Source organism: Phycodurus eques, chromosome 16 (genome assembly GCF_024500275.1).
Source record: "Phycodurus eques isolate BA_2022a chromosome 16, UOR_Pequ_1.1, whole genome shotgun sequence".
Classification (NCBI taxonomy): domain Eukaryota; kingdom Metazoa; phylum Chordata; class Actinopteri; order Syngnathiformes; family Syngnathidae; genus Phycodurus; species Phycodurus eques.
The window spans coordinates 9611922-9625772 of NC_084540.1; the positions used below are offsets into that span (position 1 = coordinate 9611922).

General features: G+C 40.5%; 1 protein-coding gene across 2 annotated transcripts in view; it reads left to right on the top strand.

Annotated features, from left to right (window-relative positions):
- grb2b (growth factor receptor-bound protein 2b) overlaps positions 1-13851 on the top strand; it is a 49783-nt gene that overhangs the window by 27188 nt on the left and 8744 nt on the right. For both annotated transcript variants that reach the window (XM_061701652.1, XM_061701653.1), the window contains exon 3: positions 12176-12273. In XM_061701652.1, coding sequence (XP_061557636.1) covers positions 12176-12273 — 98 coding nt within the window. The remainder of the gene's footprint in view (positions 1-12175; positions 12274-13851) is intronic.

A 13851-nucleotide genomic window follows, 5' to 3' on the forward strand; every position in this document is an offset into this window, starting at 1 on the left:
TCAACATCAACTCCATCCTCAAAAAGGCCCAGCAGAGGATATTTTTCCTGGGGCTTCTGAGGAAGCACGGCCTGCCACAGGAGCTGTTGAGGCAGTTCTACACAGCAGTCATCGAATCAGTCCTGTGTTCTTCCATCACAGTCTGGTTTGGTGCTGCTACAAAAAAAGGACAAACTCTGACCGCAATGGACAATCAAAACTGCTGAAAGCTTGTCGGAACCCCCCTACCGACCCTTTAGGACTTGCATGCTTCCATAAATAAGATGAGCATGCAAAATCCTCTTGGACCCGCCACATACTGGTCACCAGCTCCTCCAGCTCCTTCGCTCAGGTTGGCACTACCGAACAATGCAAACTAAAACTAGCAGACATTTCAACAGCTTCTTCCCTCTTGCCATTAACTTCTTAAACATTTAGCTTACAATTTCATTGCAACATGCTGCCAATTTTTTTGTCTCGAGTTTGAGTCACATTTCTTTCAGGCCAATTATACATTACTCGTGCATTCACTGTAGTAGTCTCGCCACGCTGAACTATTTGCATATCTGTTGTTGACCAATACTGGCCACTCATGTGCCTGAGAAGCATCTGCACCATTTCCACAATCGACTGAGTAGTATCTGCAACATTTGCACAATCGACATTGTCCCACATTATCGCACTACTAGTCACTTTAAACTGCATACATTTCTTGAAGTCTCGGACCCTTTGCACAATGGTCATTGCACCGGAGTCTTGCTGTATTAGTCATTCAAACTGTTCGAATTGCTCGAGGACTCTGCACCTTTTTGCACAATTGTCCAAAAAAAATTTAATAAAAAATTGTACCGGCATTATTCGATTACTATCAACCTTTTATTGCTCAGTGACTGTTTTTCTTAGTCTTTATGTCTAAAAAGTATTCTCTGTCAATTGACTGTCTGTTGTCGTACTGACATACTTGGCAAAATAAAAATGATTCTGATTCATAATACTGGAAATGGAACTTATGCAACATGGGGGGGGGGGCGTATTGTAATTGCCTTAAACATTCCATTGTAATACATTTCCCTCTTTACTCCTCTAGCAATTAGGCTTTACATGATCAAAATCTTTGGGGCCAATTACCGATCAGCGAGTTTTAAAAAACTATCACTGATCTGATCACAAGCAATGTGTATTTAAATGACTTGTTCATTTACTGTATATACTTGTATACTGAGTATCTTCAAGAGTATTCTTTAGCATTTTAGACGAAAGGTAAACCATTAATGACCTCAAGCAGGCATTCAAGGATTGGCCACCGACATAAGTTTAAGTTTTCAGTCAGGTCAAACCAAAATTACAACATGATAGAAGTAATTGGTGCTAACTAAGTGTAATTAAATTACTTCGCACACGCCGAAACTTTAGAGCATGATTTGACAGAACGCTGGCATGTTTATGTACAACCGTTAGTGCTAGCACTAGCTTTCTAGGCTACATAATGTTTTGCTGCCTGCTTGCGAGCCGTATCGTATTAAAAGTACGTGAACATACGTCAAGCAATCCGTGAATGAACATCCTCTCCCGAGCATCGGTGATGACCACCACACGTTTTTCCTGATTATTATTTATTCCCCCCCATATGGTAAATTTGGGCAGTCTATTGTTCGTTGTCGCCATGGTAACGATTGTATCCAGTCGAGTTTGAGTTGACGAGATAAAGCCCAGTGATCGTCAAAGATGGGATGCGCCCGTATTGGAATACAAGATTTTATTGCAGTATCCTGACATAGTGCAATCATGACAGACCAAATTTGTCTTAGCTGATCCAGACATTACATGTTGTCTGTCTCAGACTCACACCGACGTTTTTTTAAAATAACTTTATTTGCAGTCAGATATTTACAGTACTAAGTCAAAAGACACGCGACAAGACTAAAAATAAACTAGATTTTGGATTCAAATATATGGTACAGTAAATGTCTTGCGGAGCCGGGGGGTTGGCAAATTATGACATTAAAGCCGATCAGCATAAAATGCTAATTATCGGCCGATACCGACAGAGCCGATCAGATCAGTGTAAAGTCTACTAGCAATGGGAATGCTCATTTTTACATTTACCACAAGTGTGTTGAATAGTGCGATATGTATGCTGCAAATTCTGCTCAATGAGGGAGGCCTCACACATGGTCCGGCCTGAAGCATTATTCTTTGATTTAGTGTTATTCACTGTAATCTTTTAGCTCATGACCTCCCTCTGCTCAGTCTGCTGCTTCCCTGCTGGGCATAAAGGTCACAGTCATTTGCATGGCTTTTCCTAAATAACACTAAATACTTATTATGCGTTTCACAGTAAGAAACTTAAAACTGTCACAGTTCCAGAGGTGCTGTAGCCACTCAATGGCATTTTCAGTAAACTGACCATCCACTCTTGTATATATGACTGAGGGTTCTGAACAACCCAATGTGGCCAAAGCTAAAATGTGACATGGTGGATGACGTGCATTCCAATCAATATTTAGTCCGTGCAGAATTGTCTGGGATAATCAGCAGATACAGCTCTTCAGGCAGCAGATAAACCGCTTTATCTGGTACCGTGCCTTTTAATTCGTCTTTGCCTACTTGTATCTATTTACAGCCACAATTTAGTACACGCCATTGTCACATAAACATCAGTATAACTCAATGTTGTAAATTAGATCCGAATCTTTTCACTTGATATTGAGTATATCATCACTATTGGGCAGAAATCTGCTCTGTGGGTCTGTATTTTTTTTTTTTATTATTCATTTATTTATTACAAATTATTGACCAATCTTGAGTGTTGAAAATTGCTTGCTCTCTTTGACTATGCAGTGTTAAAGTGGAAGTTAGCAGTTTTAAACCCGCTAGCGATATTTGAATGTAGCCCCCTTTCCGAATCCTCCAAGTCTGACCAAAGCTGTGCCCCTCACTGACGTGCAGGAGTACATGGCCATTCAAAATGACATGCTATAATGAATGCGTGGTCCATGGCAAATGATTAATACCTCGTCAGTCGCAACTTCTGTCTCTGGTTGTTCTTCCTCAGCGTAGTGGTTTCTTTTTTTTTTTTTTTTTTTTTTTTTTTTTTTTTATAAACGAAAAAAACTTCAAACTTCCCCTTAATTGCTTAACAAACATGCTGTGTCTTTGGTTTCCTGAAAAGTGATGGTTTTGGAGATGTGAAGATTTCACCTGACGGCAGCAATTTGTCCATCACTACTGTGGTTTAGCATATAATTTTAGCGTTGTGACTTGACTGTTAAAAGTCAGACGACAACGATTTTTAAAAATTTCTTTAACTCTAGAACCCCTTTACAAACCACATCTGCCATTTCGAAGTGATTATATAGTAGATATACAGGAGTTAAATCGCTAAATATGATGCAGAATGCGCCTTCTGCTTTTTGCATCCCGCGCCTTCGGGTCTTCATCTCTTTCCGGCACTGTGATGTCACACAAACATCCTGTTCATTCGGCGTTGTGTGCTATTGTTCCATGCTTTTTTTCCCCGTCCCTGTATATTTGTTGTCTTATGATTTAACAATGTCACGATGGTTTATTGTGTGGCATTTGGTTGTACAAACTGTGTAGGCAGCGGCAATATTATTATTATTTTTTTGTTTGTTGGTTTTTGGCTTTCCAAGTGAAAAAGGAATAGGTGACCAGGATAGGCAAAGTCAATCGGCAGGGGAGGAAACGTGCCTAGCAAGCATTCCAAACTGTGCTCATCACTTCGAACCAGCGTGTTTTGAGTAAGACTTATCAGAAAGCATTGGATACCAAGACAGAGGCTGAAACCAGCTGCGGTGCCAACTATTTTTCCTACGGCCGTCGGGACCACCACCGCCAGCAAGAGAACTAATTCTCGTAGCGCCACGATGCAGCAGTAAAGCGGCGCAGACAAGTGGTGAGCATTTCCTTGTATATACGTACGACTCTATTATGGTTACTATGCACTGGGGAGTAGGAAAAAAATGACCCACACAGTACTTTTGCCAATATAATGCAACTCGAGCCAGGGGCACAAAATATATAGGAATACTGCATCCTATGTAAAACTTGTGCCGTGTCACTGAAACATATATGAATATATAATGCGTATAGTCATGCTCAAAAATATTGGCACTCCTGCGGTGGTATTATTTCAAGCCATGAGTGTATAGCCGTGGCCCAATGGTTAAGATCATCGCCTGCCACCGTGGGGGACCTAGGTTCAAAACCCCGACTGGACCATCCGCCAACATCTCACGGACTCACGGCTGTGGTGTCCTTGAGCAAGACACTGATACTCCGAAATCCTCCCCGGGCGCTTCAGCTGCCCACTGCTCCAGTGTGTTCCACTAACATGTGTATGTGTTCTCTGTGATGGGTTAAATGCAGAGAACAAATTTCGTGTGCATCCATGCATGTTCATGACAATAAAAGATGATGATGATGATGATTCTTCTTCTTCTAAAAAGACATGCTTTTGACATGCCGTTACATCGAAACAGTGGCCACTCTCTTTTTCTGTTGTACTTGACGATGCCAAATTCAGTTGGGTGCTCCTGTACGTCGAAATCCTCCTCCTCCACATATTCCAACACGTTGTTCGCCATTGCGTATAGCGTGTAGTGCGCTGTGTTTGGCGATTGCAACGTCACTTTCTGGTAGCCCTTGCGGTGGATGGAGTAACCACACCCCAATCGCAAGCTTCGGGTATGTTCGGGAGGACTCAATATGCGTCATAAAAACCAAATTTTTAGCTAAACTATGGTTGAAAACTTGCTGGAAGTTACGTGCATGTATTACATAACATATAAACAATGCAAATATGAATTTTAACTGACCCCACAAAATCTTTGTCATCTGACCTTTAAGAACTGATCATGTCATTTCCCATGCAGGGTGTTTATGTTTTTGATTAGTGACATATGACAGCTTTTTATGGTGTTAGTTTCTTTTTTTAGTTTTGGTTTATTGAGTCTTATCCATGCCCCGTTGTAATTGACCGTTTCCTGTGGTCTAAATGGCTAATCAGTATTTAATGGAACTTAATAAAGGAAATTGCTCTTAGGACCAAAAAGTATTCTGATGCTGGAGCAGAATCTCTTTCTCTGTGGGCTGAGCTGTCTCTGCTCAGATTATCTCCCACTTCATCATAATCCCTGCTCTTGATTTATTTAAATCCCGTATTGACTTTGCTAGGGCATGTTTGCCACGTCTCCTCTGTCCATCTCTCAAACTCCCTCGTTTGCTCCTTCCATCTGCTGTTACAATTTTTAGTTTGGACTATTTAAGTGTGTTGTATTTTTTATTTTATTTTTTCACAATAAACTTTCTCTTACATTATTTTCTATTATATAGAAAGGGTTGAATTCTTTCCCATTATAAAAAAAAGGTTGAATAAGGATTTCAGTCTAATCCCTCAGCCATCTATTACAAATTCTAATTCAACCCCCACCCCGCCCCCCATATTGTTGCATTGTTCTTGTGTATATAGTAGACATCGCCTTAACTGACCATGTGACACTTAGACACTTTGTTGTGGCTCAACAATTAGATGGTGACTGAGTTCCTCTTTACGCAGAATCTCTAATAAATGACAGACAGGCCTAACCCAAATGGGAGGGGGGAGGGGGGGGGGGTGATGATGTGCTCAGTAGCTGCTCATTTTAGTAAACACTACTGTGTCACCAATATGCATTGTGTTTTTAGGGGTGCCTCAATGTGGATTTTTCAAACCAGATGAGCGTCTGTGTGCTTTGATTTCGTCGGCCAAATCACTCAGTCACAGAATACGCTGCACTGTATGCCTGCTGTCTTTTTTTGCAGATGTGGTCCTGTGTTCTGTGGAAAGATGGGTTCACTTACAGTTACACTGTTTTCGGTCAATTATTCATTCATTCATTTATTTTCTGTACCACTTATCCTCACGAGGGTCACGGGTGTAATGGAGCCTATCACAGCTAGCTATCTTTGGGTGAGATGCGGGGTACACCCTGAACTGGTCACCAGCCAATCGCAGGGCACATATAAACAAACAACTCACATTCACACCTACGGGCAATTTAGAGTCTTCAATTAACCTACCATGCAGGTTTTCGGCATGTGGGGGGAAACCGGAGTACTCTCAAAACCCACGCAGGCACGGGGAGAACATGCAAATTGGCCAGATACACACTTGCAGTGACAAAGAAAGTAGAAGAAGTCACGATCGAATGTTGATAATGACTTGCTTTTTTACAGATTTTGCAGAATAAATACCAGAGTATTGTTACATTGCATGTCTGTTCAGGAGATTATTCTGTAATTTCCGATTTTCTGAGCGGGCATGAAGTTGAGTAGTGCGATTTGTTATTGGATGAGGGGGAGAGAGGAAGGAGGGAGCGAGTGTTTGCGTGGGAGACACGTAGATTCAGTCTGTTGCGGGAAATACACTACTAGTTTGTTGTTTTGGCCTGATTACAGACGACAGTAATCATTTGTTTTGTAATAAAGTTTGTTGATCGCTCGGGTCTACCAACATGTATTTGAAGTCCACTGCCTCAACCGGTTTGGGATTCAGGGTCAGCAGCTGAAAAAGTCTGACAGCCGGCATTCTGCAAGTTGACTGAAGCAAAAAGACCCAGGCCACTTGCAATACGCTAGGGCCAATGGGACAACTGTCTTGGCTGGGTGGGGATAATAAATTTAGGGGTGTGGCAAAGTGAGGGCAGAGGAGAAAAGTGAGTATCTCTGATTTTAACAAAGATATGTTCCTGTGACAGCCAAAAAATCCCTCTAACCAACTGAATTTATGAAATTCTAATGAGTGAAACTGAGTCATTCGTCAGTGCAGGGTTCTGCCGACTGGTTCCAGGGGTTGAGATTAATGTGATCCCTGCTTAAATTCAAGACGCTCACGATCTCAGTCAAGTGACAGCCTGCTTTTGTGACACATTCCTGCTAATCTCTTCTGCATTACAATGACTGTTTAGGATGTACAAAGCAAGTGAGCTTGTGGTTAACATGACATACCAAATTAACTCACCACCTGTAGTTTGAGAGCAACAAGAAGATTCGTTTTAGAACAATATATATTTTGTCTTGTTCTTTTCTCATGGTAGAACCTTTATGGGGAGAGATTTGTCTCAAAATTATTTACACAAATATATCAGTGATTTACACTTTTTTCAAATCCACAAATATAGCCGCTATTTACATGTTTTTTTTTTTGTGTGTGTGTGTGCATTTATCATTTGTAAATATTAAATTCTGCTTGTGAATTGTTGGTGCATTTTTGGATCAGCAGCCATACGCATTTATGTTTTCGACAAACGTAACGCAGCTTTCAAGATATTCACAAACACACAAGTTGAGAATATTCACACGTGTGGGAAGGCCTGCCCCTCCATCCGCTAGGTGGCAGAGCTGTTGTCTCCGTTGAGAGCATAGGTTCTAAAATAGATGATTGAGAGCTAGTCACTGTTATTATTTAAATACTGTGATAATATGGTTTTTGTATCTTGCTGACTGATGAGGAAGGTGATTTCTTTTTATCTTAATAATGACGGACGGGGTTGCTGGTTGTCCACCTTGTTCAGCTATGGTCGGTTTACTGGGGATTTCAGCAGGGTTGGGCCATAGACTGTTGGATGCCGCTAAAAATGACTTGCAGTCAAGTCATCAATGGAGACAGCAACACTCCCGCCTAGCGGATGCAGGGACGGCCTTCCCACGTGTGAATATTCTCAACTTGTGCATGTGAATATCTTAAACTGCATTACGTTTGTCTCAAAAATAAATGCGCGTGGCCACTACTCCACAAACACACCAACAATTCACAAACAATTAATATTTACAAATAAGTCATCATAAATGCACACACATTAAAAAAAACTTGTGTAAATCGCAGCTATATTTGTGAATTTGAAAAACGTGTAAATCCCAAATATATTTGTGGCTTTAAAACACTGGTGTAAATCGCATATATATTTGTGGATCTGAAAAATGTGTGTAAATCGCTGATTTGTGTAAATAGTTTTGAGACAAAACTCCACCCATATATTTAGACCAACTGAATGTGAGCCGTAACAGTTTTACCCAAACTTTCTTACACCCATTAAGGTCTGCATTCTATTTCTGAATAGAGTGAGAGCCAAGAGGTAAGTTGTAAGTTTTTGGATTGAGTAACTATCATTTATTCACGAATGCATCCTGCGGCTCAGTGGGGAGAATTGCTACTTTCATGTTACAATGGGAGTGGACCGTAGGGCTGGGTGATTATGGGGAAAAAAATAATCACGATTATTTTGATTGATATTGAAGTCACAATTAATAAACCTGATTGTTCATTGATTTCAAAACTTTGTATTTATTCAGCAAGCAAATCTCAACATTAAATGTAACACAAAACAAGAAAATACATGTCTAAGAAGTAAAATATATTAAAATAATAGCAATAATAAAGCAAAAAATACAAATACCTGCTGTTCACGTCTTGGCCTCTTAGGGGGCAGTGTGTTGACTGCATGGAGAGACACAATTACATTGAGATAAAAGGAGTAGAAGAAAGTCACGATTAAACTTTTTAATATAACTACTTTTTCACAGAATAGGAAAAATATATGACTGTGAGTATTGTATTATCTATTTTTATGTGTTCCTAAACTACAGCGTTTGTGTGTGCATATTCGTTATTTGAAGGTAAATCCCTCCGGTAACTTTTTAGTAATTAATTTCTGCAAGCCCCTCAATTGGGTTTTCCAGTGAGTGCGAGCATAAAGATGGCAATGTTTCTCAAACAAAGTATTTCTTGTCTTTAATTATACAATGTGTGTAATTATTTTTGTCTGTTTAGTTTTATAGTAAACTCCAACTGGGGTGTCATTAAACAGCTTTGAAGCTCACAGAACCACATACGTCGCACGCTTGCTGTAAGCAATACATGGTGCATTTAGGGTGCTTACACATTGCAGGAACTTGCATACATCCACCGCGCTGTTTGGCACAGTTTTTTGTTTGTTTGTTTTTCTGGTTTTTGTTATGTTTTTATCATCAATGAGAAGCCAAAATCGAAATTATGATTAAAATCCGACTAATTGGACAGCCCTAATGGAATTAATGCACCCCCATTTTTTTTTTTTTTTAAACTCTGTGATCAGCCCCAAAAATCCTGATCATTAACAGTTTGTTTGTTTATTTTTGGATTGCTCGTTCTAACATGTTATAGATGCACAAAAGTGTGCTGATGTGCATTTCATTCTTTGTATGTTTTAATTAGTAGTGTAATTTTTCATTTTAGTCTCATTCATTTTTGTTGGTTGCACTCCAGTCAGAATAATTGGTAGGTCTGGTTTGATTTCCCCCCACTCTTAAGCATTAAGCACTCTATCCACCGCAAGGGCTCCCAGAAGTGACGTTGGAAATGACAAACACAGAACACAACACTCTATACACAATGGCAAACAACGTGTTGGAAGATGAGGAGGAGGAGGATTTCGACGTACAGGAGAACCCAACTGAACTGTACTTGTTTGAGCCAATCAGGAGGTCGGAACCTGACGGTGGCGACGATGAGCAGCCAGGTAGCAGCTTTACAACAGAAAAAGATGGGCCACTGGGTTGATGTGACTGTATGTCAAAATTAGACTTTGCGCCGATCTGATCGGCTTAATCGGTATCGGCCGATAATTAGCATTTTATGTTGATCGGCTTTGTCAGACGACTGCAATAAAATCTTGTATTCCGGTCTCACCGCATCCTGTTTTTTTACGATCACTGGGCTTAATCTTGTCAACTCAAACGCGACCGGATACACTCGTTACCATGGCGACGACGACAATAATGGATCGTTTATAAGAACAAAATGGGAGAAACCGTGTGCTGGTGGTCACTGGTGCTTGGAAGATTACGTTCATTTAGTCTTGCTTGAGTTATGTTCACGTACTTTTAATACGATACCGCTCGCAAGCGGGCAAAAAAAACATTATGTAGCCTAGCAAGCTAGTACTAGCACTAACGGTTGTGCATAAACATGCGGACATTATGTAGAATCATGGTCTAAATTTTCGGTGTGTATGAAGTAATTTAATTACAATGTAATTTCATTACAGTAAGTTACCACCCATTATTTGTCATCTTGTAATGTTGCTGACTGATTAGAATACATGATCTGACTAGAGCAGTGATTTCCAACCTTTATGGAGCCAAGGCACATATTTTACAATTGGAAAAATCTCACGGCACACAAACAAACAAAAATGTCACAAAAAGTGGATACATTAATTACTGTATGTACTTCCTGTCATCTAATAGAAGACCATTTTTTCTGCCTGTCACTATGCCTCACTGGCATAAATAAATGAACAAAGACACATTATTTATTGTAACTAAAAAACATTTTAGGAATTAAGTACACAATTATATACAGTAAATAAACAAGTCATTTAAATAGACACATTGCTCCATCTTGTGATCGGATCGGTTGTTTTTTTTGTTTTTTTTTTTTAAACTCTGATCAGCCCCAAAAATCCTGATCATGTAAAGCCTAGTCAAAAGCATGTGTTTTTATACACTCATGTCTTGAAATAATGGCACCCCAGTGGTGCAAATATTTTTTAGCCCGACTATGCATATTATATAATCAAATATGTTTCAGTGACACGGCACAAGTTTTACATAGGATGCAGTATTCCTATATATTGTGTGCCCCTGGCTCGAGTTGCGTTATAACACGCTGCACACAAAGTCTTTGCGGTGTCTGTTGGTTTGTCATATTAGCAAAAGTACAGACGACAGTACTGAAAAGTACTGTGTGGGTCATTTTTTTCCCTACTCCCCAGTGCATAGTAACCATAATAGTCATACGATGACATTTAATTGAAGACTCTAAATTTGTAGGTGTGATTGTGAGTTTGAATGGTTGGTTATCGAATGGCCTTGGTTTGGCTGGCAACCAGTTCAGGGTGTACCCTGCCTCTCGCTCTAAAGTCAGCTGGGATGGCTCCAGCATGCCCGCGACCCTATTGAGGATAAGCGGTACAGAGAATGGAGCGAAAGTCTTTAATTGTATCTACCATATTCATCTGTTGTTGGTTAAGCTATTTCCTAATATTTACCAATGATTTACCTAGTATACAGTATGTGCATCATCCGTAGTCCCCACAAATCAAGTAAGATGCTTGAATGTGAATGTGAATATGACGTGGAAAAAAACCAAGGAGATTTTTGTGGACTTCAGGAGAGCACACTCCCAGCATGAACATCAATGGTGCTGCGGTGGAGAGAGTGCGCAGCACCAAGATCCTGGGAGTACACATCACCGAGAACCTCTCCTGGACTCATCACTGGCCAAGAAAGCTCACCAGCATCTCTACTTCCTACGCCGGCTGAGAAGAGCCAGAGCCCTGACCCCCATCATGTGCTCATTCTGCAGAGGGACCATAGAGAGCATCCTGACCAACTGCATCAGTTGTGGTATGGAGCCTGCACCGCATCCTGCCACAAGACTCTCCATCGCATAGTGGGGCAGCTGAGATCATCGGAACCTCTCTTCCCTCCCTGCAGGACATTTACAGCACCCGCAAAGCCCACTGCATAGCGGAGGATGTCACCCATCCGTCACACAGCCTCTTCAGTCTGCTGTGATCGGGGAGGAGACTGGGGAGTCTGCGGGCCAGGACGAGCCAACTCAGAGACAGTTTTATTCATCAGGCTGTCAGGAACCTGAACTCTCTGCCCGATCTGCCCCCTCTACCTCTTCTGTCCTCTGCCCACCTGAACTCTGACGCCCCACATAGATGCACATGCGCGCGCGCACACACACACACACACACACCAGACTGGGTCGCACCAACCACTTTAGCAGCAATGGGATTTTGTCATATAGTTTGTATGTCTTATTTCCCTTGGTTCTCTGACCTTGACTATGTTGCACACATCACCTGATCTTTGATATTTGCACATTCAATTAATACTTTTTATATTGTATATACCATAGTTTTTAGCTTTTTATATTGTTGTTGTTTTCACTGTTGTCTTTTGTAGCACCCTTGGGTACCCTAATTTCAATCCTCTGTATGTGTTAAGCATATTGAAGAATTTACAATAAAAGCACCTTGAACCTTAAAATCCCAATTTAGAGGTCCTGCTTGTAATTTTTTTCCATCGTTAACATGGTCATGTGTAACATGAATGATGAACAATTTGTTTTTGTCATCACCAGGTATTAAATGAAGAGTGTGATCAGAACTGGTACAAGGCAGAACTAAATGGAAAAGATGGCTTCATTCCAAAGAATTACATTGAGATGAAAGCCCATCCGTAAGTATTATATACTTTCGTTAATGTCCTTTATTTCACCCTCATTCATAAAACCTTTCTACATGGCGTGTTGAGATTCTCTAATGGAGAGCCAATTGGTTGCATTTGTCTTTTTTTTTTTTCCACAAATTCATCGTGTTTTACTCATGCCATTTGAGCACAAATGTAGTATCATCTGGGTCTGACATTAAGTACCTTGCTAAATCTATATGTCACCTATTAAATGTTCAGCATGAAAGTATGAGCATTGTTTTACCTCATTTCTTATTTGGACAGTTTTATTTTAAATACACACACAGGGGCAGTTGGTATTTACTGTACTGTATATCATCAAAAAAAAAAAAAAAACATTCCTGTTGCGTAACAACCCAGGCTGTTCCTAGCATGGCTAGACAGCAACCGGCCACAACACGGTGACCTCTTGCATAATGTAATCGTTTGCAATACAAGAGCTGTATCAAAATATCTGACTTTAGAAAGATGATATCCAGTTTTGTTGGGCACTCTCGGAAAAGTATTATGTTAAAGTTTATTGTTGTGGGTGTATTTTACATTGTTGAACTGCCTACATCATAATGGGAGCTTTTACTTCTAAATGAGGTATCCAAAGTGGAAAACCCCAATTTCAATGAAGTTGGGACATTGTGTAAAACGTAAATACAAACAGAATACAGTAATTTGACAATCCTTTTCAACATAGAGTGGAACCTCGATAAAAGTTTTTTTGGGGGGGGCATATGCACCCATATGACTGTATAGTACAAAATGTATCTTTTTCTTTTTTTTTTTGTGGTTTTCTGACAGTCAGTTTTATCCGATATCCGTTATCTCGGGGTCCTATTTATTAAGGTTGCACTGTATATTTAATTGAATACACTACTAAGACAATATATTTAATGTTCAAACTGATAAACTTGATAGTGCCCCCCCCTCATTTTGAATTTGACCCCTGCAACACGTTCCAAAAAAACAGAGGCACATTTACCACTGTGTTACATGACCTCTCCTTTTAACAACACTCGCTAAGGGTTGGGAACTGAGGACACTAATTGTTGAAGCTTTGTAGGTGGAATTCTTTCCCATTGCTACTTGATGTACAAGTTCAGCTGCTCAACAGTCCGGGGTCTCCGTTGTCGTATTTTGCTCTTCATAATGATCCACACATTTTTAATGGGAGACAGGTCTGGACTGCTAGCAGGCCTGTTTAACACTCACACTCTTTTACTACAAAGCCATGCTGTTGTAACACATGCAGAATGTGGCTTGGCGTTGTCTTGCCAAAATGAGCAGAAACATCTTTGAATTAGACACAGTAGCAGTTTGTCATATGGGCAGCCCAGGGCGGCATTCTGTAGCATCCACTTTTTTCACTTTGCATCGGTCAATCTCGGGCCCAGAGAAGCCGGCGGTCTGTCTGGATGTTGTCGATAAATGGCTTTCGCTTTGCATGGTAGAGTTTTAACTTAGATTTGTAGATGTGGCGACCAGCTGTGCCTGGGGGATCGAAGGTCACGGGCATTCAATTTTGTTTTTCGGCCTTGCCACTTACGTGCGGAGATTTTTCCAGATTCTCTGAAT